At 42.1% G+C, this 25,691-nt stretch overlaps 1 protein-coding gene across 22 annotated transcripts in view; it reads right to left on the bottom strand.

Moving 5' to 3' along the window:
- The window catches only part of TENM4 (teneurin transmembrane protein 4), a 1,507,827-nt gene that overhangs the window by 52,613 nt on the left and 1,429,523 nt on the right, over window positions 1–25,691 (bottom strand). For 20 of the 22 annotated variants that reach the window (XM_085509480.1, XM_032442260.2, XM_015852440.3 and 17 more), the window contains 6 exons: window positions 25,409–25,670; window positions 20,255–20,522; window positions 17,939–18,082; window positions 16,687–16,936; window positions 14,046–14,066; window positions 7,022–7,254 (listed from right to left, as the gene is read on the bottom strand). In XM_085509480.1, coding sequence (XP_085365606.1) covers window positions 7,022–7,254; window positions 14,046–14,066; window positions 16,687–16,936; window positions 17,939–18,082; window positions 20,255–20,522; window positions 25,409–25,670 — 1,178 coding nt within the window. The remainder of the gene's footprint in view (window positions 1–7,021; window positions 7,255–14,045; window positions 14,067–16,686; window positions 16,937–17,938; window positions 18,083–20,254; window positions 20,523–25,408; window positions 25,671–25,691) is intronic. The other 2 variants (XM_085509413.1, XM_085509429.1) reach the window with 1 other exon arrangement.

The raw sequence follows: 25,691 nt of genomic DNA, 5'->3' as shown, positions 1-25,691 counted from the left end.
TTCATGCAGCAGGGACTAATCCCCTGATTGCTTTGGAAATTAAAATCATGGCCTTCAGCCAGCACTGTAACTATTGTATGGGCTTGGAGCCATGGAGGTGGATGATAAGTGGAAAAATGTATCATATTTGGTCCTACAGATATCCACAGCGGAAATGAAATGACACAGAAGATAATCTAGCCTGGAAGTAATGGCAAGAAAGACTCATTGTTTGAGGGAAAGAACAAACTTTTGCATTTAGCTGAGGCAAAAGAAAGAACTCGAATAAGACTGCAACCTGTTGAGTCAAAGTCAGTTAGGAGTCAAGACACTGATGTTGCAGACCACTGAGCTGAATGGGAACTGTGTATTTTTGCTGGGAGGTAAAAACTGCATTTTCTTTAGTCCTTCACAGCATCTCCCTGCCTGAAGGGCATCGCTTTGACCTGGATTGGATATCTGACCAACAGAGCAGTGAGGTTTCAGAACAGCCTCTAGGGCGATAAGGAAAAAAATTACTTCTTGCTTCTTTTAAGATCAAGTTCATTAATTTTGGAGGGGATTACATGACAGGATTTCTGAGATAATGGATGACAAGACTAAATGACCCAAAAGATTGCTTCTAGTCCTATGTTCAAATACCTGTGTTTAACTTATGCCAAGACAGAGCTAATCTCAGCAGGACCATGAAACAAAACACTCAAACAGAAGTGGCAAGAACTTTTTGCACACCCTACTGCCACAGCAGTGGCAACCACTTATTCCTATTATGCAATATCACAGAATTATAGAATGGTTTGGTTTGGAATGGACCTCAAAGACCATCTAGTTCCAATCCCCTGCAGAGAGCAGGATTGCCGTCCACTAAAATCAGGATCCCTAGAGCCCCATCCAGCCTGGCCTAGAACACCTCCCTCCAGCTGAACACCTTGAACGCCTCAAGGCATCAGCTGTATCTTAGCACTTTGTCAAAAGCTGCAGGGAGATCTGGAGGGATAGACATCAATATTCACTTGTATCCATGGCTCGAAGGAAGTTGTCTTTACCTGTCATGACATCTGTCAACATTGTGCCCTAGGTGACACACCTCACAGTAAGCCATCCAGGATGCTGGCACATGTCACCTGTCACAGGCACCTGCTACCAAAGGTTATCGCTCCTCTAATTATTTTTGCCCACCGTATGGCAACTTCTTTAATGTTTCGTGGTGTTTGTTTGACAACCTGCAATACAATTGAGCACTTCAAGCAATGTGGTAGACCTGCTCTTACAGAGGAGCGCTTACTTGCTCTTCATTGTCTTTTGTCAAGCACAAGGGAACTGGGAACCCTTGCTAGGTTCACAACCAGCACTTTTCAGGGCGCCTGTCCATTACTCTGCATGACAGGTCAAAAGGCAGCGAAGGGTGGCAGATTGGATAATGTGATTTTAAATGAGGCAGAATTTTCTCTCCTAGCGAGTTCCATGTGGATTGGACTGAATTTATCAGCAGTGTGTGCTGACAGCAGCTCCCAGTACTCAGTGCCAAGCTCTGATGGCTGTTCTGATTAACCAGTTACAGCAATAACAACCTGTGTGCACCTTGGCTCGGGAGCCGGCTCTGATCGGTTGATATAGCACAACTTTATTCTGCATTCCAGCTTAGACAAAGAGCTTGCACACCTGAATAAGTTGAAGAGGGATGGTAAAGTTACCACTTATCATCCTGCTCGGGGGCCACGGCAGGTGCATGCCCTCTTATCACAGAGCACTTCTCTGTTTATCCCTCCTTCACAGAAACCAGGCAATCTCAATTACATTTTCTAAGACGCTCTGCAGGGTGACAAAGTTTTCAGGCTGTCTAGAAGGTCTGATTTCTGTTTCCACATGCCCCTCTCACAGCAACAACCCCAGTCCCTTCCTCAGTTTGGCTGGTTATCTCAGAATTCAGTCTAATCCCCAAACCCTGGAGTGCCCAAGGCCATTCAGGATGGGGACATGGCAGCCTGATCTGGTGAGGGGCAACCGGCCCACAGCACAGGGTTGGAGCTTGATGGACTTTAAGGTCCCTTCCAAACCAACCCATGCTATGATTCTATGATTGATTCTAATTCCAAAGGAGAGCTTGGATATTCAACAGAGAAATCTTTGGACTTGCAGAGAGAAAGAAGCATCCCATTGTTTCCTTGCAGTAGGTTGGAGAGGTCAGACCACACCTTTTGACAGGAATTTCTGTTTCCTTTCTGATTATGGCATAGTTCCAGTGTTGGGTAGTGGGCACAGAGAATGGGTAATTCGCATGTTATGCATGAAAAGCCAAAGGCCTTGGGTCGCTTTGACAGAAGGCTCCTCTCAGGTTTCCATAGTAACATAAGGGGAATTGAAGATCTGCAGCATACAGCTCAAAGTTCAGTCTCACAGTTACTAAGAGAAAACATCTGCTGCCACAAACCAGGTGGTGTTGCAGACCCACATTTTGATCTTCGAGTTATGAAATACATACATTAGGAAACCATGTTGATTCAGTGGGCGATATTGGTGTTAGGTGGGCAGCTGGATGAGATGATTTTAGAAGTGTCTTCCAAGCTTAATGATTCTACTTAATGATTCTATGATTCCTCCTGGATAGTCAGAGATCCCATAAGAAACCAGGGCTTGGAGCATCACATGCATCACACCAGTGAGTTGTGCTGATGGAAAGTTGTGACGTGATGACATTTGCTTGAAATGTCAGGACCTTGTAGTGTGAAGAGGTGACAGCACAACATCCCACTGCAAACAGCTGCTGGAGCACAAGGAGCCTGCTCTAAAAATGAACCACTGCAAGTGACTGCACTGCACTTCTATCTCTACTTAGGGGGAAAAAGAAAAGGGTGAGGAGAACCCTTTTAAGTGAAAAAAAATAAGTTGGTGCTAAAGGAATACAGATTTGGAGCTTGCTTGTCAGGCTGGATACTGAACGACCGGGTGATAAAATGGCAGATGAAAATCAATGTCAATAAGTACAGAGGAACTCGCAGGGGAAAGAGTAATTCTAACTACCCATACGCAATGACAAGCTGCGGAATAGCTCAGAGGAGTAAAGATTTTGGATTTCCTGAGAAAAGTTCTTTGCAAAGATCAGCTGGGTGCTCTGTGGTAGTTAAGAAAGGGGCTAAAAGACAGGAAAACACTGTTCTGGTTGCAAAAAAGAACACTTCTCCATACTGTAGCTAAACAAGTTCTGGAAATTAATAGCAAAAGATGTCTTCTGGGGGAATAAGAAAGGTGTTCAGGGAGACTGCTCAACAAATTGCAGATGGCATTGAAGCACAGGTCCAGGTGCAGCTTCTTTAGAAATCCCCTGATTAGAGTCTGGGCTGTTAGCAGGGCAGCATAACTCTGCCATTGCCCCTTTCCTTGTGTGTATTTTCTGGCAAAATTAAGAGATGACATTTAGTTCAATAAGCCTCTGGTCTTCCCTGAAACGTTCACTTGATTCCTATTTGACAAAATCGGAACAGATTGTGGAGGGCTCAATATCTTCTTCTAATTCTGTCAAGCTCACGAATGCTTAGTGAACAACTGAGATTCTGTTTACACATTCAGCAGGACACAGTGAAGGAAGCAATCTGTCCCAAATTAATTACTTCATTTTGCATTGTTTTTGCGGTGCTAAATGAATGAGATCCCCGCCCCCAGCCCTGTCCCTTCTGAAACCATCTTCCAACCGTGTCAGACTTGTCATGGCAATCTGTCTTAATTGCAAACTCCTTGGTAATTTCTCTGCCACGTTTTTCTCAAGGAGAACCACTGGTGAGTACTCAGATGAAAACAAATGCTCTGACAAGCTGGAGTTTTAATTTTTTCTTGAGATTGCTTGTAGAAGAGGATTGCTATTAGCAGATGATAATTAGAAAGTGGTAACACTTGAATTTGCAAGGATATATTGAAATCCACTAGAATGTGAAAGGACTAGTGAATCATGGAATGCTTTAGGTTGGAAGAGACTTTTGGGATCATCTAGTTCCAAGCCCTCTGCTGAATGCTTCCAGGGAGGGGACATCTACAACCTTGCTAGGCAACCAGTTCAAATGATTGGGAGTATCAGCTATGACAAATATGCTGACCAAACAACTGCCACTGCTATTGCATCTGTCGAGCTACCTGTCCTGTTGATTTAACTGTGCTATTAATTTCCAGAAGTTGAAGACCTACCTAGATGTGATGTTTGACTGGTCCGACAGGTTAAAGGTAGATCCAAAAGACCCAGAGAAGTGATGAATGCCCCATCCTTGTGGACATTCAAAGTGAGTTTGGACAAGGGCTCTGAGTGCCTGATGGAGCTGTGGGTGTCCCCGTTCATTGCACGGGAGTTGGACAAGATGACCTTGAAAGCTTCCTTCCAGCTCAAACGGTTCTGTGATTCAGTTCTATGAATTTGATACCCCACGACTGATCCATCAGTTTTTATGAATTGCAGTTTTTCATCTGGCAGGATTCTACTCTTTCAGTATTTTCTAGCAATCTTCAAATACCAGCTAATTAAAAGCTACTTAATTAAAATCATGAAATTGAAGGCAAGACCTTCTTTCCTTACAACTTTTGAACAAGCTGCAAAGATGTCCATAAAATACATAGTAATTATCTTCAGTTAAAAATTAACTTTAGCCTTAAAAAGTCTCATGAAGACCAGTGATCCTTAAAGAGGCGAACTCTCCAAGCCCTTCCCTAGTCAGGTGATATTTCTATAGCTACAGAATGATTTTCTGACATACTCTGGTCTTTCACTTCCTTTGCCAAGAGAGGGGAGCAGAGGGTAACCTGAGGACTACTGGTTACTTGTACAAGAAGTCACTTTTATTTCAAACTAATATGCAATACCTTCACACCCAGGAAAAGAGCCTGCCAGTGTTTCTGCTAGGATGCACTGCACCGAAGGTATAAACAATGCTGACACTACACTGTCAGTGTGAGTTTTCACTGTTAATCATTTATTGAGGTGAATGGGAAATGAGTCACACCTGCCAAGGCTATTTGTCTCAGTAGGCACTGCAAACTTGGGCTAGAACCAGATCACAGAACAGTATTTGCTAACTTTCTATTGGAGGTGTGGGCTCTCTGAATTATTATTTTCTTGTTGTCATTTTGCTTCATGTCATTTCCTCTTTCACTCTCAATTTACTTCTGTTCCATGAAATTTCAGAGCTATGAGGAACGAATGCATGCATTCTGCTGCTGTGTGATTGAGGTGGAAGAACGGCCTCTGGAGAGCCTGAATTGCCAACAAGAAGGATTTCAGTGCTGAAAGCTTTGAACTCTACAGCTCTGTTTCCCACAGCGAATGCAGAAACATAATTCAGCTAAACCTTGCAACCTCCACCAATGTAGGGAGATGAATAATATTCCTCTTATCTTGTACAAGGGAGAATGGAGGTCCAACAAAAGTTGTTTTCTTTTGCGCCGGTTGAACATCAAAGTGGTGCAGAAAATGGGATTACAGATCTCTGGATTCCCTGATCTCATGACTCATCTGTTGGACTGTCTGAATTTCTTTGCCCAAGTCACTTAATTTTCTTTTCACTCATTTCAGTGAGACAATTTCTACTTCACAACCTGCTTGCAGGTAGTTCTCTTTTTATGTCTCTGGCAATACTTCATCTCAATACAACAGTCATATCATAGGAGCCTGGAGTGCCTGAAATCCATTCTTGGCCCTTTAAATATTCCTAGGGGAGAAATTTGGCCTACAGTGATCTTTGACATAGAGAGGACCTTCCAAAGCAATTTCTTCTGCATCCTGCCAAGAAATAGCTAGCCCAAATTTAACAAAAAATATCACAAGTACAGTAGATACAAAAGGTCACTAAATCACTTTGTTTTTTAGGATTTAGTAACAATAATGTCATCTCTCTGTCAAGAAAAATAATTTCCCAAGAAATCCAGCCAGGAAGAGAAACAACAGCTCAGTGGCCTTCCTCTTGCCTGCTCTTTGTGAAATAAGTTGTTAAAGGACCCCCAGAGTTTGCTGAGAGGCTGATGGGATGGGCTTGGAAATAGATTTGGTAAAGGAGAGAGCTACCACTCCCAGAAGTGAGGGAAAAAGAAACCTGCAGCACACTGATGTCTAAGCCAAGAGCCTACAAGTAACTCCCTTCGATCCTAATACCTGGGCAAGAAAATGCATGGCAGGCAAAAGTGTCACATTTCTAACAGCATTCCTGCATAGGAGTCCTTCCCTCTTCATGAGCAACACAGAAGGTGTGTACCAGTAGCATCTTCCACCCCATCTTTACAGTCTGTGTGTGTTTTTTCAGAGGAGCTGTGGACAGCTGGGAGGGACGATATCCTCCATATGCAAGGCTTGTTACCTTGAGATTGCCAGACTGAAGTCTTGGCTATGCATAGGACTGCATATGTTTGGCTAGACCTGTTTTGAACAATTTAGTTCACAGTCATGAAGGCTGTGTGATGCTTTTATTCTGATCTGACTGTGCTTTTATCAAATACAAGCAAGATAATCTTGAGCCAGGTGAAGTCATACTCAACTACGCTGTTCCTACATAAAAATTAGCACCCATTCTATATAAGATTTAAGATAGATGCCATGATACCTAACGCCAATGCATAAACCTAAGTTTTATGTCTCTCTGAGCTGTCTTTAGCTTTTGTTAGGATTTTATATATAACAACGTTTACAGAGCTTATTTTTTATGTCAAGAAAGCCTCAACGAACTGAACATAAGTGAATCTTACCCAGATTGGTAAGGACCAAACACTGTTATTTGATAAGGAGGAGGGATAGCTATAGTGGGCATAAAATTGATGGGTGGTTTTATTCTATTGCCCTTTGTGCATTTACCCATTGCTACACGCCTCTGGTTTGGCACTAATCCCAGCCGCTCAACAGTGGCTGGCTGAGAGCAAGACGTACATTTTTATTTCCAAAAGGAAGCCCTTAGCACGTGCTTGAGAACTGCTTTGAGATCGCCTGCAAAATCCTGGGGCCTATCCTCCAGCATTACAAAACAAGCCACTTTCAGAGAGATCCCATAAAAAGCCTGTGGAGAAGAAGTAGTCTCACCCCTGGGATTTGTAAGGGTAGCATCGGTGCCTTTGCCTCCATCCCCACAGCGGGTATCATCAAATGGGAGGCACTGGTCTCCAGTTCCAGCCAAGACCTCTGAATTCTTCACAATGTCTTTCACTGAGGTGGTTGACTTGATTTTGTAGATACGTCGGCTGTTGGTGTCAGAGAGGTAGATGGAGCCGGTGATTGGATCTGTGGTCAAGTAATACTTATGAGCTGGGCTGTGGCTGAAAAACAAGGGCATGACGTTATTATTTTTCGGGATGGTTTTCTTCCTTACGTCAACAATCAATATAAGCACATTAGAGAATAAAAATGCACAGGGTGGACACACTAGGAAAGGGAAGCAGTGCTGTATTTGAAAATCTTAGTACAGGTGTGTTAGCAAGCTCAATCTGTGACCAGTTGCTGTGCCTGGGAGTGCTCTCTGGCACTGAAAAGGAAAGGGCTTGCTGGACCAAGACAAATGCATGCCAGGAACTACTACAGATTGAGTTCCAGTGCCTGGGATTGCTTAATTTACTTAACATAGCCCTGAAACTGGTGTTAGATCAGTGCCAGACAGTGAAGGGAAGGTATAGTAGGCTAGATCTAGATAACAAAGTAAAAAACACACGTATCTGCCCTCCCAAGGAAGAACCCAGGACAAAATCACAAATGCAGACCTAAATATAAAGCACTTGAAGATATAATTGTGAAGATCACCCCAGTGGGGCTTAGCTGGTGTTCTTGCATATATATCCCACTGACTTCAGCAAAGACCCTAGAATCTTGTCCTGTATTTGTGGAGATAAGGAGCTTGCCATCACTGAATTCAGCTGGGCTTCGGTGAAGGGAGAAACCAAATGACCCTCAGAGAGTCATGTTTTGCCCTAAATAACAACATGAACCAGAAGAAGGGCTGAGGAATCTGAACATAACACCTGTGTTAAACAAGAAAGGGTGGCTATGAAAATGGAGTAAGCAGATAAACAGATATTGTTTTTAGCTCCATGGCCAAAACATTAAATGAACCCAAGCCTGAAAAAATGGATAATGACTTTAGAGGTACCCAAGACCAGGTTGGATGAGGCCCTGGGCAATCTGATCTGATGACTGATCTAGTGGTTGGCAACCCTGCCTGGTGCACTGGGGTTGGAACTAGAAGAGCTTTGAGGTCCCTTCCAACTCAACTATGATAAACCAGTATCTGCATTAAGAAAAGTATTTGATGGATTGGCTAGAAGCAACAACCAGATTAATTTAAACACAATGTGATCAATTTTAAGAAATTGCTTTTGAAGAATTCTATCTGTAAGCTTGGTAAGACTTTCTTTTCTTGAACGTGTACTATCAGTGTGTGTTGAGCTGCATCTGTTCTAAGCCTGAAACCAACAGCTGAAACTTGCAGCACCTGCTGCCTGAAAACAGGACTCCATCCTTCTAAGAAAGGCCAAGCAGTAATTGGAAGAAGTACAGAAATGTCTCTCCTTTTCTCCAGAACATCTCAAAAATGTCCAAACTCATCAGCTAACTAGAATTTCTAATAAATGTACAGGTCATAGTTCAGAGTTGTGCTCTTGTGGAATGTTCCAGGAGAAGCTTGTTAGAAAGCTGAGTGTCAATCACAGTTGACTCTGTCCCTCACATTAAGAAATTTCCTCTCTCCTTCAACCTTCACATTAGGTAAATTAACCCCTCTTCAGGCACATAAAAATTACTGAATTATTGTCAGGTTTAAGAAGGCATTCTTCATTCAAATTACTTAGTACTTTGGGGAAAAAAAAGCACCTTTCTGATTTATTCTAGAATATCCCCTGTGATTTATCTTATTAAAGTCTGAACAGATTCCACTTCCACAAATGACACTGATTCTTGCTAAATAAAATACTCTGACCTTCAAGACAGCTCCAGCCTGACAGTTGAGTCTCCATCAGTATTCCCTCCCAATGACAGCAGGCTGGTAGGGTGTTATTTCATTTACCTGCATGTCACTCACGCTAAGCAAGTGGCTTCAGCCCTGGTGGAGGAAGTTCCCAATGGAAATCCATCACTTCTTTTGATCAGGGCCTTGCATTGTTCACTGACTGTCCCAACAAAGCTCAGCTGAACGTCAGTCAGCTTTTGTGTTGTTTGTAATCTTTATTTTGCACAGGAGGTGGACAAGAGGAGGAGATTTTTAATGGCACTTTGCAATTCTTTATCACCTTCGCCTGGAGAGCACAGATAGCTCTCTCTGAGTCCTACAGCAGGCAATCTGCAGATAGGTGAAATTAAACAACTTCTCTTTTACATGGCCGAGCTTCTCAACATACACGGTCTAATAATAGGATGGGGGAGTGGGGAGGGATGGCTTTATATTAAAAAAGGGGAAATTTAGGTTGGATGTTAGGAAAAAAATGTCTACTCAGAGGGTGGTGATGAGACCCTGGCACTGCTGCCCAGAGAGCTGTGGGTGCCCCATCCCTGTAGGTGCCCAAGGATAGGTTGCATGGGGTCCTGGGCAGCCTGAGCTGGTGGGGAGTTAACCAGCTCGTGGCAGAACTCCAGAGGTCCCTTCCAGCTTCTGCAGTTCTGTGGTTTTTATGATTCTGTGAAACTCTTTTCAGCTGTGTGAGCAGTAGGAAGCATTAGTTCATTTTTATCGGATAGACTCATGTTTACAGGCAAGGCTCATCACAGTCTCCTACGCACTGCTCCATGCATGGGGCAGTTGTGCATAGGAAGGCTCCCTTGTATGGCTTGTTCAGTGGAGTGCTGTGGAGCAGGAATGCTAAAACACAGACTGTTAAAAATGAACAAGCTGGAATTTACCCCACTGGTTTTGGCCACCCATTTTCACTACAGAGAAGGAGTCATGTTCTGTTCTCACATGAATTGCATAGTGTTCTACAGTGGAGATTTTGTTGAACACTTTGAGATCCTTCAGATCTCATCAAAGATTGACAGATGTTGAATAAACATCATGTAAAAATACTGTGGGGATAAAAAACACCCAACAAATCAAAACAAAAACCCTGTAAAAGTTCCCAACTTGCTTTGCTTCATCTGTGATAATGCATGAGCACTGGAGCTGGGAATTTGCTGGCCTTGCTTTTTATTTAAAGTCACAATCAATAGGAAAATCTGAGTGGCAAATTGGACTGAACTGAGAAACAACTGAAATAAATCTGCCTGGGGCAAAACAGAGAAGATTTCTGTCTTTTCCTTTCATCTTTCTCTCATTGCTCGGTTAGATAAAGGAGCAAAACAAAAGACAAGATTTTCCACTATTCAAAAGACAATCAGTTACAGTATTTGTAGTCTTAGGAGTATTTATCCCCCATACTGAGAGTGCCACCACTAGGAATGGGCTGAGGGGAAAGAGCTGATTTCCAATTCAGATTGTTCTTCCTCCTATTAAGGCTTTTTTTTTTAGAAGAAACTTTGAGCACTGTATCAATAGCTTAATTCCCTGAAGCAACAAAACCATGTTGAAAGGATGGGCTGGGCTGATCCCTACCAAATCCAGGCTCTTAGTGTGTAATAGCAAGCACGATGGTGTAGTCATTGGGAACCAGGACAGCCTCGTAAGCAGAAGTCTGGCACTCCAAAGTGAAAGGAAGGTGATATGGCTTGCCTATATGCTTGATGTGCTGTGATAGCATGGGGAAATCTCTGAAGTTCACAGGGATCTCAGTTGGTTTGGCCTGCATATTGGCTTTCCCATACAACTGCCTTGTCCACTTGTTTTTTTTTCCTGCTCATTAGGACAGGATAGTGCCAGCATTCTCTGGGGAGCTCTCAATGTAGCTTACAAGATTCAGAGTGATAAGAACACTGGGTGGACAGGCAGACACATTGCACTCATCTAGATTGTTTCTATAGCGCTACGATAGATCCACAGGCCATCATTACTCCCTTGGGCACAGAGCTTGAGGAGGGAACCTCCTGCTCCAGCATGGGAAGTCAGACTAAAAAACAATGTTGGTAAAAGGGAGATGGTTCCTGACTTCAGTAGGTTACATATAATTTCAGTCTGCATCTTCTAGTTCATTGACTTCTGTTCAAAGCCAGGGATTCATCTAACTGAGCTTCACATGTCTACATGGCAGATACTTACATATGAAGTGGCTGCCTTAATGTCAATAGAGAGAAAAGGCAAATTTTTAGGTATGATTCATCTGACATTTATAACCATTATGTTACAAGATGAACTGTGTCTTTTTTTTTCTTTCAAACACAAGGCCATCTAACAGCTCCTATAAAGGACAACTTCTGTCAGTGGTAACAGTATGGCTGTGGCTCCCACTGGGGTTCAGTAGTCACCCCTAACAGATAATGTGAATAGAACTCTGGTGCTTCTCTGGGTCTGATCTCTTTGTTTCAGCACATGAGACCATCCCTGTAAAACTTTCTGTGCTAGCTGCCCTCTTCCCCTCTGAGCCCTGCTGGCTACATGCATTTGCTGGTGACTAAAGAACAACTGAATTCCTGAAGTCAAGAATTTTTGTTCCATGGGGCTGTTTCCATGGCTCCATGCTCAGCACCCTGCAGCTCACAAACAGAGGATTTTATTACAGCCTGTGTGAGGTATTGGGCTTTTTTTTTTTTCTCCCTGGGTGACATTCAATAGATTAGCACATAAGGAGGCCACACAGAGCAGTGAGCTGAATTTACACTTGGCCTTTTAGTGTTTTCAGTTGGTGTGTGATGCCCAAAGCTCTTCTAGCGTCACAGACTGGATAATAAAACTTCATAGCGATGCCATAAGCCAACCCACAAACTGCGAAGGACTTTTGATTTGATCCTAGGGCAGTTTTCTCAGACATTTCTTTTTGCAACTAATTGTGGCAATTGTCTCTTTGTGGTACAAATGGAAAGAAGAATGGAGGAATATATCTACATATTTGCTAGACAAAAATGCTTCACTGCCCTCCATGTTCCTGCAGAGAGAAGATAACACTAATAAACAGCAAATTATTAATGCCAGGCTTGGAAAAAGCCATTAGCTTCTATTGGCCCATCAAGACAGGTCCATATACACAGACATGTGGGAGTAAGTTCATATTCATCTATCATCAAATGACAGATGGGTGTAAAATTGGGAGGGATCACTATTTGGTGATGCTTTTTGGGTTTGTTGACATTTCCATGTTGGCCGACAGCCTTTTTGGCTGTTAAACAGAGTTAGATCTCAGCAACCCATGTTGCACTGTAGAGCTAAGCCTCTTGGATGGTAGCTGTGGAGCCTTCGGAGAGCAAGATCACAGCAGGTGACATAACTGGGAGGAAATCTTTTCTCTCTGAAATGAGGAAATTTTTGCATATGGACTGCAGCTTTTCCAAACCACTGAGATTCACATAACTGAACCTCTCTCTCTGCAACTACTGCCTGCCAATGATGTCAAGCTTAGAACCTTATGGAGCTCAGAGCACTGCAGCTGTAGCTGAGACTACACCCGCTCATTTTGTGGTGGCTCAGGAATGAAGAGGCTTCCTAACAAGAACTGTTAGGGCAAAATGACATGGAACAGCTGCTAACTCATGTGGATGACTCTCTTAATGCAGCTTCAGATGGGTATATTTTACCTAGGGCTCCTCCTCTCCTCCACCCTTATCCGTCACCTTTGGACTGTAGTGAAGTGGGAATATCTTCTCTTGTTTTTATTTAACTGCTTATTTTGTAGGAATTGCCTAAATTGAAGCCCTGCCAAATTCATAAAGCTCTGGTGGCATCTGCAGCATTTGTGGCCAGCCCATATATCTTGGCTCAGTTATTGCCTTCATACAGAACAACACTTCTTGCAACAGCTATTCAGCTGCTGTCCTTCACTGTCAAAACAGGTGCACTTTAGTGGCTACGTATTTCTAGGTCATTAAGGATACAACCTGGCTGTTCCAAAGAGAAATGAGTTTTTCTATTGCCTTCAAATTATGTGTAAGAGGAGCTGGGGGCTGGAACTCAGCCTGATGAAGACAGTTGGTGCAAAGGTCTTGAGTACCAGCCTTGCAGCCAAACTAATAGAAGCTTTGGGCCAGTTCATTATAGAAGAGAAAATCAGTCTTTCATTAATGTTTTGGCAATAAGACAAAAAAACACTTTCTACTCCATTGCATTTCCAGGCATGCAGATAAAATGAACATTTCTGGATTTGCACAGCCTCTATAAAGCCAAAAGAACAGTAAATAAAAAGCACGTAGCAATAAATAAATAAATAAATAAATAAGAAGTTCCCAAATGCAAACAGAAAACAAAACCCCAAAAATCCCAATTCCACAGCCTAGCCTTCTAATTTAGAAATCATCTGGGGAGAAGGATGGGAAACTTGTCAGAGCTAGAGAAGTCCTTGCGAACGCAAACAATGACAGGAGGCTGAGTGAAACTGATTGGATCAAACTCACTGCAACTCCAGTGAACCCAAGTGACAAATACTCTTAGTGACAAAGACAACTGAGGAGTTTCTCTTTCATGTTGTTTACTTGTCGTTACTTCCTTTTTTATTGCACTTCCTGGCTAAGGTTCTGAGTCGCACTACCTCCCAGCTAAGCCTCGTGCACTTTCACAAGATGCTCCCTATGGAGAGTTCTAATTGACAAACATTTACAAAATCTTATTCCTTAAGTGGGTGACGCTGAGATACATCTGACCTTTCATTTTGTCTGTCCTCTCCCCAGAACTCAAAAAGAAGACATTCCACCATATGAGAATCATTTTTCCATCGAACCTCTTCAAGCAACCTGTGTCCTGTAGCTGCCCTCTCTTCACTTTTTTTTCTTGGTAAATTCCCACCCGCTTTTCTTTCAGCCTCCTCCTATAGACACTCCTCTTGTCTCCATATTTCCTCTGTCTGCAACTGCAACAGATCATGCCGAAGTCTGCGCGATTCTGCTCTGTGATTAATGGCTCCCCATTCTGATGACTGATCACCTACGCCAGTTTTAATCACAGCAGCTTCATTTCCTATTGAATCATCTGGAAATGGCACTCGTGGCTCACTGTGTAACAACATGCAACAAGACAGGGAGCAGCGTAAGAATTCTCTACTGGTTGGCTTACCTATGTCTGAAATCTTTATTTCTGACAGAAGACAGGAAAGCAGGGAATAGAAGAAAGAATGAGGTGTTAGCGGCTCAATTCGAAGCATTATTAGCAGATTGAAAACTTGACAGTAACTGTATCATACAATGCAATAATAAATAAAGACTTAGCTGGCATGACACTGATATATTTTATATTGGATATTACTTGTCAGAGAGCTCACTTATGTATCACTGCATATCACAAAGGAAGTGGGATCTCACCTGCTTGGAGTTATCCACTTAATGTAAAAGATAGGGCCAGGCAGACTTTATCACACACAGCTAAATAAATGTGAATGTTGATATCTGCACAGCGTTTTTTCACTAGCACTCAAAGCAATATGTTGTGATTTACAAAGGTAACTTCCCAGTTGCACCATTGTGGGTGGCAGTTCATCGCCATAACCACACAAACTCCGTCCCAGAGGACTGAAATAATGCTGAGATGGTCATTTTTCATGGGTCTGGTTACATACAAGCTGCAGTTGTCTGTGACCCACAATGCATTTGCTTTCCTCTCTGCAACAGAACACTACACTAAAAAAATAAATAAATTAAAAAAAAAACAAAAAGGAAAAATAAAAAATAAAAAAAAAACCCAAAACCAGCCTAAATCCAAACACTGAGGGTGTTAATCTCTACAGAGATGCTGATTTGAGAAGGCACAAGCAAATTGTATTTAGTCCAAAAGCAATGGCTTTCCTCCATAGTTTTTAGTCAGCCTGCATCTGAACCCATGTACTTTATAGCACACCAGAGTGAAGAAACGTTTATTAGATCCAGTAACCTAAGTGTTTGCACAGATGAAGCAGCAATCGTTCCAGCAGATTTAAATCTGGAGTAAATTTAACTTTGTGGCTCTACGCAAAAGTCAGCAAGGCCACTCTGTGAAGGCTCCCAATTTTCTCTTTCCCAATCAGGAAAGACTGTAAAAACCTCCACCGGGTCTGGTATTTCCACTGACAATGAAACAGAGATTGGGTTTTCCAAATTGTACTTCTGGGAATGAGATATTAATCCCAATGAGTTGCAATGGGATTTAGGCCCCAAATCACTTAGGATCTTCTGGAAATCTCACCTTTGGTCATTAAAATAACGTTCTGGTTCTAGAATAATGCTGTATTATTTAATGTGGATCAGCACAGAAGATTTATCCCACTTCCTCACCTTATGAATATGAGATATATTCTGTATTTGTCTATCACATAAATGAATAGAATACATCAGCTCTTTGCTTATTTACTCAAAAGGAACTCCAGCCCTCTCTAACATGTCATTGTGGGCTTCCATTTCCAACAACTCCTGATTCTGTCATCTTTGTGTGGGCAGCACAGGGCACCTATTCTGCATGTGCCAACCTTGTGACAGCTGTCTGGATCTTGTTCTCATACACCACAGTCTACAGCTCTATGTGCCAAATCAAGCTTTCAGCAAGGCCTTGTGGACCTAATGACTGTGGTGTGCTTCTTAACGAGGGACTAAATGGATCATAGGAACCAGTACTGCTGCAGATCCTATTCTTCACCTGCAGCTTTGTGGAACAAATGGTAATACAAAGCACTGCTGCATGTGATCCTGCTGCTCTGCTCCACGTGGCACTCCTTGCAGAATCAGGGCCTTACTTTTGTTCCCAGAAGTGAGGATGTGAAAACAGAGTATAGCAGGGTTTCTTGCTTTCTGGGAAATTCTCTTTCTGACCAGATCTTAAGAGCTAGATGGGAGTGCTAACAGTCCTACGATGAAACCTTAATACTGAGCTCTCAGGTCATGTCCTCCAAGTAGACCAGTGACACTCCTGGAGTGAGTCTACTCTGGCCACATGAAGAGTCCAGAAGCAGGCTCTGGTGCTTTGAAATCTTATATATGGTTATAGAAATGCTACAAATGAAAAATATTACTACTGAAGTCAATATGAAATTTCAGCTCCAGTCACAATCTATTTAATTTCCTCAGAACTTGTGATAAATCTGTAATGTTCTTTCCCCTTCATTATTTTTAGTGGTTACTCTTTAACAGGCCTCCAAAGTCACTCCTGATATATTGTTTTCCTTTGTTATTTTGAGGTTAAAGGAAACGCTTCAGTTACTCTAAGATGTTCCCTCTATATCTTCATCCTATAACAGCTGTTCAGACAGAGACTAGAGGGAACCAATATGTGTTTGTCCCTTCAAAACAACCAGAAAATCCTCAGGTTTGTGACTCCCTAGGTGATCATCCTGTCTTAAGTATGAATGATCATCTATCCTGATTAACCTCTATGCACTGTCATCACTGCTGTGTCCTTCCAAGTCTGGGTTATCCCGGAGGCTGGTTGTTAATTTTAAGAATTCCCACTGGCCTACAAGTAGACCAAATGGGAGACATTAACACAGTTTGATTTAGCAGCACAAAAATGTGACAATATTTTTAGTATGTGATGAACCTCCTCGGCCAAATTTTCTCTGGTGTAAGTCAAAATTAACATAGCTGCAGAAGAGGCAAATCTGGACAGGTTTTTTTTTCCCTCTTTTCCATTCTTTCTGTGTTTTCTATTACAACTTCTTATTTTCCTTTTGGGTATGCAAGACTGTGCAGAACTTAACTGCATAATTATAACAGCCTCATGCAGCACAACGTACCTTAGTTCCAGTATGTTGGTGACATTGCCAGAGGGAAAGATTCTTCGGATGTAGTTGAAATCTCCGACATAAAGACTTCCATCAGATCCACATGTTAGGGCAACAGGAGCCAGGAGTTTGTTCCCATCTGCAAGACCATTGCAGCTTGGACAAGAAATGCTACGTCTACGGCCATTGCCCATAATGCTTCCAATTACAGGCGGCTGCTGGGAAATAAACTGGTTTTCTCCATTTCCTTTATGCAAGATACCTAACGAGAGAACAGTAATAACAAAATTAAGAAACTGGGAATCACAGGGATAATACACAGCACTGCTGGAAGTTTTTATCTTTATCTTTAGTTTTACTACTAAAAAAAAGTGACATTTTGTAGTACTATTTAGTGATGGCTATAAGGAAGGCCACCTTATCTGAAGCAAGCACTTTTTTTTACAGGCCCATTATATTCCTCACAAGGTAAATGCATACATGAATGAAATACACTTTCCAGCATCTCATGAATTTTCACTTCCTATTTCTGTCCCTCTTTGCCCTGTAATTTGCAGGCTACCAGGTAAAAAAACAAATAAATAAATAATGTAGCTCAAGAAAAGACGAGAGACAAGAAAGCCACAGTGCATTCTCTAGAGGAATATTTCATCTACAAAGCTCGGAGGAGCTCAGCATCTATTCACTATAAGCATAGTGTTTTCAGCCACGGTGTGGGCTGAATTTAGATATTTGCTCCCATATCACTGCTACCACTCAGAGACAGACAGTGCTTCCATCTTTTGATGGCATTCTGATAACGTTTCAGGTCTCCCTGCTGCTGTTCTCAGCTCCCTTCAAGGACTCTGGAGTCTTCCATTTTCCCTTGTAGCCCATGAAGCTTCTCACTTCTGCAAGTCCACTTCCACACTGAAAGACGTAGCTGGGTGGACTTACAATCACTGGTAGGTCCAACCCAAATAAACTCTCTTTGTTTTAGGATTATTATCCTTGCTAATCACTATTTTAAAGACAATACAAAGTTAGGGCTGCCTATGTATTTAATGGGTATTCATCTGTTTCACTACTATCAACTTCTTTTGGATTACACTCACCAAATTGCTTCTAGATGTAGGTTCCATAAACTATTTGTTGGAAGAAAAGAGGATAAAATTCTCATGTTAGTCACATTTATCCCCTTTTCTTTTAATTGAATTCTTATTGATAAGCAACTGGGCCTTGCCACACCGCAGTGTTCCTTGGTTATGTGCTACAGCCAACCTACCACTTTGTATGTTGAGGGCATGGTGTTTGTCCAGGGACCATCCTCCAAGCTTGGAAGCATCAATTTCATAACCTTGAAGCACAGCCGTCCTCTTCTCCCACAGGATCAAGTCAGGACATGACTCATACTCATAACCCACGGAAACTGTGAGCAAGGGAGAAACAAAAGAGCCCCTCCAGATCAGTAACCTGAAAATGTACAGTCTGCACATTCAGAATTTCAGCTGAGTTGGATAGGAACATTCTATATGCAACTGCCTATTTCATTTAAAATGCCATCATCATAATGTGAACTTGCAGTGTTTCCCACTTTAAAGGCCATCTGCATTTAAAAAGGTCAATGGAGTTGTAGGTGTTGGACAAATGTGCTAAATACTTAAAAGGCACTGTTTTGAAGACTTATCTTAAAACAACGACTATTCTAGAATGTAAAGCAATGCTGGATACCAAAATGGGAGCCATATTTAACATAAGACTGCATGTCAGGAGTTTGCTGAAAATCATGGCCTTACTTTAAGAGTAAAGACCTACACAAATGAAGCAATGGGCAATGAATGGACATCAGTTTTAGATGAGGCTGACTTGTGGTCATTGATAATGTCAACAAGGTACATGGAAGAACAGGGTTTTGTTTGTTATGATGTCTATTCAGAGTCTTTCATAACCCTGCTACACATAGTTGGAGATATTTAGGAGTAAAATGATGTTGGTAGAAGAATCATGTTTTTGATATAATGGCTCCTTTATGGTTTTCTCAGAAGTATCAAGATCCCATTTTATTGGCCTGATTTTCTCCTGCCCTACCTTATCATTCCAGCACTAATGGCTGAAATGGAGCAAAACTGTAAGTTTTTAGCAATTACATGGCTAATTTTTTGCCAGTTAAAAAAAAAAAAAGTCTGATCTCCAAAACAGTGCTGAGCTGTAAGTGAACTCAGTACCCCCAAGCAAACACAGCCCTTTGAAAGATCACATAGGGGGAGATGTAGTTCAGGAAATGAAGGCTTGATATTTTCCACTGTGCTAGTGGATGGAAGCATTAGAAGCCTGAGTGCTGATGTTCTGAGTACCCTGGGGCTGCAGAGCTGCATCATGTAGTATGCTGGGATCACCTGCTCATCTAGCATCATAAAGAGCAGGTAAACATAGTACTTCAGTACATGCTATGAAGGAACAGTTCTCATTCTGGGATCCAGATGGTGTAAGGTTCAACAAGTTGCATCCCTCAGCCTGCTCAAAACCGCTAAGTTTAGTGACTGAGTATAAGAAATGAACACCCTCTCCCTCTTAGATGAGAAAGAGACATATCTTCTGTGAGGCTATGAGGAATCAGGGCACCATCCTTCTGCCAAAAAGAGCTCCATTTATTAAAGATCTCTCCCATCTTGTTAATAGCTCTGCTTCACCATCCTGAAAGGGCTGTTCTAACTGAAAATATTTGACTGTATTTCCTCTGGGTGTTCACCAGATAGGAAGGAAAACTTCAGAGAAGCTCTATTCACTACACACTCAAAACACCTCCATGGTAACATCATACATTAGATGTCAGGGGAATTTTCCACTGAGTGAGTGATGAGATGCTGGAACATTCTGTCCAGAGAAGTTGTCAACGTCCTGTCCGTGGAGGTGTTCATGACCAGGTTGGATGAGACCCTAGGCAAACTGATCTAGTTATGATTTAGTGGTTGGCAAGTCTGCCCATGGCAGGAGGGTTGGAGCTAGATGATCTCTGAGGTCCCTTCCAACCCAAACCATTCTATAATTCTATGGTCCTATGTAACATGTTGAGTATGCAGAGCCTGTCTGTCCTCTGATATGAAGCCTCTGACAGTGTTTTGCAGACGTAACCGACTGCACAAAGCACAAAAGAGAACATCCCAGCCTGGGATGATGCTCTTAAAAAGGTAACAAAAGGGAAACTATGAGATGAGGGTAATCCTGAAGGTCAGGCAAAAGGAGGGGAAGAGATTAGGACTCCATTCTAGGGATTCATTTCAAAGAAGTGCTGACAGCTTTCAGCTGTAGGTGAGAAATAGCCAAATGCCTCTAGTCCCAGTTCATTCCTTCTGTATGGATATGATAGCAGCAGCTCAGGATGTATGTGCTGGGACAAGAGCCAGAGAATAGATAAGTATTCATCTGCTGGGAAAATGCGTGCTGCCTGAACAGCTGGGCCCTATCCTCTCCAAGGAAACAGCAGTGAACCAGCAGGGACCATTTTATGTGTTAGCAGTTGGACTGTATTGATTTGCAACAAGCCTTCTGCGTTGCCACTTAGTGGCTTCTAAAAAGAAACACAAGCTCTGGGGTCACTTACCAAAGGCTTCTGAAAGCCCATACACCTTTTGGCTGTAGACATCTGTCTTATCCCAGATGAAATAATAGGACAGGTCTGGAGCAGCTGCAAACCACTTTCTGAAGAGGCGTCCCTCGACGGCCACCATGAGGTGGACCTTCATGAGGTTGAAGGGGATGGTGGGGTGGGTCATGCTGATCCTCAGGACTGATTTGTAGCCAGCCGTGCGACTGCTCAGGTAACTCACTTTTATTTTACTACCGGAAACGTTAATCTCCTCTTGTAGAGCCTGTGGAAAAACAATCCGGGAGGTGTTAAATCAGCAGCGAGCAGACAGGAAATGGCAGCAAAGATGTAATTAATCAAACACACCTTTATAAACGCTCTGGTAGTCCTGTCTAAAAAACGTACACCCAGTAGGCATCAATTATGAAATCATATATGTAATTTATTGAGTTAGTTGTGAAAGCCAGGAAAACTCCTCTTTCTCCATCTCAATTGTGCGGGAGATTAGCAGTGGAAAGTACCAGGTTTAAGTCAGTATTTACAATGGGACTCTCTGCTAAAAGGAGTACATGGACTCCTAAAGGTGAAAGGAGGTTGGTGTATGAAAGGATTCCAGTCCATAGCTTTGATTTTCTCTGATGTCTTGGTAGAATCATAGAATCATAGAATCACCAAAGTTGGAAAAGACCTAAAAGATCATTCTGTCCAACTGTTCGTCTATTACTAATAGCTCCTACTAGACCATGTCCCTCAACACAACATATTAGGTTTAGGTAGGTAGGTTTCAACAGGTGCCTATGGGAAGCCTGATTTAGTGGCTGACAACCCTGCCTGCTTGGATCTCATTGATCTTTAAGATCTCTTCCATTCTAAGCCACTCTACAATTCTATTATTCTAATCTTTGCCTCTTGGCCTTTCATCACACTAAAATATCAAGTCCTATTTGGCTTGTATCCTCACAGATGCTTCCTGGTCCTGATGGTAATTTGTCATTTTTCCATGTCACTAACTGTACTCCCATCCTCCTCCTACTCTGGCTCACCCATGTCTCAGTGCTCCCCCTTCACCCATTTCTCTCTGTAACTGCTCCTTGCCCCATATAACTCTTTTCTCTTTTTATCCTGTGCCCTGGTCCTTTATCAGCCCTCATGTTTGCTCCTATGTACCCTGGTGCTTGCTTAAAATTCTATCCTTAGCTGTGCCATGAAGCTCTTGACCTGACCTACCACAGTGAACCTCTTTCCCCTCGCTAACATTATCCCTCCCTCTTCTTTTCCAAATTCATCAGTATTCTATGTGAGTTGCTTTGTTTTCTCCTCTAGCCATGCAGTAGGGGTATTTCTGAGTGTGTTACTAGGGGCATCCCAGGGAGGTGGTAGAGTCACCATCCCTAGAGGTGTTCAAGAACTGTGTAGATGTGGCACTGGGGGATGTGGTTTTAGTGGGCACAGTGGCCATGGGTTGATGGTTGGACTAGGTGATCTTGGTGGTTCTTTCTAACCTTAATGATTCTATGATTCTTTGACTTTATGATTCTGTGATTCAGGCTGATTGGGACAGTCAGTTGTCCCAGTAGAAGAACTGGAGAAACAGTAGGGCAATTTTTATCTGCTTCAAAAATGGAGAAGACTCAGTAAATATGAGATTTTCAGGTAATTTACCTGTATAATGAGGTCCTAAAACTCCTTTTTTAATATATTTATTTTATTTTTAGCTAGTGAAATGCAGAGGCATTTTCTGGAAGGCAATTTCCAACACCATGCTGCATGGGAGACCCTGCAAAATACTGATTAAAAAAAGGAGCATTTCTTCCTTAATTCTTTGGGTAAGTGAAATTAGTTTTTCCCTTCCTGAAAACTTCCTCCTTGTGTAAGCACTGGACATTTTCAGCACAGTGCAGCAGCCTTTAGCAAAGTTTGAAAGATGAAGATAGAATCTCAGCAGCGAGTCTGAAAACTTGAGCTGATAATGGGATGTGTCAGAAGGTCAGAACTAGCTCTGTGCTCTCCTGCATCACTTCTGCAATATTTCATGTGCTGGACCCCAAATGAGCCATAAAAATACCTCCCCAGCGATATTCAGCTTTCATTATACCAAGGGCACGGAGGTTGGGAGGCAGGTGGGTCAAGAGATGCTTCCATCATGAAGGGATCACAGCTGTGCTGGTGTCCTCCAAGCCACATCTGTGCTTTCTACACTCTACTCCTACATGGGAGCAGTAAACTTCCCTGATGTGACAAGTTGTTCATCTCTTACCGTTGCTTCATCTCTTAAAGTTAGAGCTATAAAGGACGACAGATGCAATCTGTCCCCTGAAAAAGACCTCTTCTAAGCTATTACCCAAGGCCTAACACTTCTTCAAGTGGTAACTTACAGTCTCTGAGCTTGCAGCACTTGACCAAAGGACGCATCCAAAAGTTAAAGTGCTGTTCCACTATGCTCATAAATATTTACTTTCTCTAATGCAGCCTTTTCAATTTACATATCTCAGTGTTTAGGAGGGTGAAAAATGACAGAACTGGGAAAACCTAGGAATTTTAAAAGGTATTTTATGAGCTCAGCAACGAGCTGGGCTGGGACCAGGATCAACCAGAGACCAGCTGAGCCAAGCTGCTGTAAAGGTGGTCCCTTGTATCAAATCTGTCTTTATATGTAACCCCGTTAGGAAAAAGCCAGGCAGAAATAATTGTCACTGAGGTACTATTTGCAATCTCTGCTTCAAATTCCTGCTAAAAGTAATTATTTATCTCTGTCACGATCTGTCTCTGCCGTCTGCCACTTCAGAGAAAGGGTCAGCACAGAGGTACCAATGTAAGGGACTGTCTTTAAAGGCGCCTGCTTGAAGAGTTGGTTCAGTGGGTAATTTGGATTGCTCAGAATACATTTGTAGTTCGTAAGCAGTACTAAACTAGCAACAAAGCCTGCATGGGTGGGAGGATAATCCAGTAGGCCACTGGTGGGAGGTGAAAACAAGCTTTAAAATGCTCTGAATGCACCAAAATTCATTTTGCCAATAGACCAAGCTACAATTTGGCCTTTTTTTTTCTTTCTTTTTTTTTTTTTTTTTTTTTTTAAATGAATTCAATACAATGTTGAGAAGGAATCTGAGAAAGGAAACCATTTAGAGCCTGATTCAGGGACTGTAACACAGGCATGTAGTGCCTTTGAGATATCCAAAACCTCTGCAAGGGGATAAAAGATCTGACATGAGCCTTTTCGAGATCCTTGTCCCTCTGAAACTACACTTGGAGGTCTGACCCTTCAGGGCACCCTAAATGACACCAAATCTGTGTTGAGACATCTGAATCAAACACATTAAAAATGAATTACTTAGTCTTTTGAATGTATCCATGTAGAGAGCACTGCATTTATTTCTTGAATCTCATAAGATCCTGCCAGCCCACTTCTTTAGCTTGTCAGAATCCTTTTCCCAGCCCTGCATTGGCTTATTAACTCCTTCTAGCAATACACTCTTCTATTATACTTAACATTTTTCTACTGGGGAGTGTGCATTATAAAATGCAGCTGCAGAAACTTACAGCTAAGTTATTTTATAATGTATGTATACCCAGAACAAGAACAAAAAGTGTTCCATTAATGAACTGAAGTACAGTAAGGACACTGTTGTAATGGGAGTTTCTCTCATATGACAAACTCTGTTACCTTCAACTGCCAATATTTCAGGATGAACACAGTTTTATGGATTTTGGATAAATTATTTGGTATGTGGGTAAAGTATTATTCACCATGTGTTATGGGATTCATCTTACACAAACACTGGAACCTTAAATTGAGGAGAATCCTCTAAGCTGTTCTTCCAAATCTCCCCATTGGCAGCAAGCAGAGGTGGGCTCTTCTGAAGGAGGGTCTTGCCCTGGTAACTTAGGAGTGGGATTCAATTTCAGTTTAAGGCATCTAAATCCATTTGACATACAAGTGTGTGTATAAGAGACAGGCAACTAAGCACTGATTACAGCAGAGATCTAACCAATATTGTCAGTGGGAACCAGATATTTTCAAGATGGTCAGAGTAATTGATCTGTAGGCTCTGATGACAGTATTGATTAGATTTCTGTCAGGCTTAATGGGAGTGTGGACATCTAGCACACATCTAGATGACTGCAGGTGAACACCTGATTTAGATGCCTTCATCTCAAAACGAATGTCACTTAATTTGATTCCATAACTACAGGTGTCCAGAGCCACTCAGGATGTCCAAGTTATCTGTGACACTCACATGGTTTAGCAGATCTAATGCAGGACACTCATAGGGGAATCACTGTGGATTGGCAGCTGGAGATAATGCATGAAATTTGCAGCATGTTTCAAATGGCACTACATATTTATAGTCAGGAATTTGTATTGAACCATTGCTTATGATCTACATTCCTGGCTGCTTTCACAGTCAATAGACAGATGCATCCTTATTGAAGAGGAGTTTTAAAATGTCTGAGTTCAATAGATATAATTAACACAATCTAACAAGTATCCCACCAAATAATGAGTGAGGTTGAGTGAATTCATGATTGTACTTTCACTGAATCAGATATTTGCTTCGAAGGTGCACTGAACATTGCTTTTCAGAGTTCTTGTTGGATTGAGAAAAAGAGATGTGAAAATCAAACCAAGAATTTGCAATTTGATGGACAATGCAAGACATGGGACTTATGTAGTAATTAAGCTGGGAGAAACTCAGAGACTCTAATTGGAAATAAGTGTGAGAAAGGTTCACAGGATTTGGTCCAGAGGGAAAGGTAATGAGATGACTAGCTTCATTTATTCAGTACCTGGTTCAGTACCTGGTGTTCCTACAATTAGGAGACGTGAAGTGACTTCTTTCCTCATTAACGCTACTGAAACCTCAGTGGAGTCAAGCAGTAAGCACACAGTTTGTTGCTATGCTTGTTATTATTTCTACCTTGGCAGGCTACTGTTTGTCACTAAAAGCAATACCCAGGATACATCGAATACTGGCATCTAGGACCCAAGGAATAACATGTCTAACAGAGGAAAACTTGAATTCTGCTAACCCATACATTTCAACACAGCAAGTATTTTACAGAGGAAGGTTCATTCAGTTAAAAACCCAACTTTTCACTCAGCAAAAGTGCTCAAATAGGCAAAAGAAATTGAGAAAAGAACTAGATGATGTTCTCTCAAGCTCATACCTGGATTTCGGGAACGATAGGACCTTTCTCCGAGCAGGAACTTGCAAAAGCCGTCAGTGGAGATGGTGAGACCACAGGGTTGGGTCGAGCAAAGTTACTGAGGTCACAGCTCGGGATCTCGTTCTCTTCGTGTCTCATGACGATGGTCTCCATGACAAAGAAACGATCCCACGGCAACCACAGTGTGTGCTCTTGGGTGATGAAGGGAGCCCGCTCAAAGTGCAGGATAATGGAGATCCCACCAATGGTAACGAGATCAAAGCTGTTGGAAGAGATGGAATGC

This window comes from Coturnix japonica, chromosome 1 (assembly GCF_054131305.1).
Source record: "Coturnix japonica strain WE chromosome 1, WE-NBRP24, whole genome shotgun sequence".
NCBI lineage: Eukaryota > Metazoa > Chordata > Aves > Galliformes > Phasianidae > Coturnix > Coturnix japonica.
Note: the sequence above shows the minus strand (reverse complement) of the source record. Positions and strands in the feature narration are given on the sequence as shown.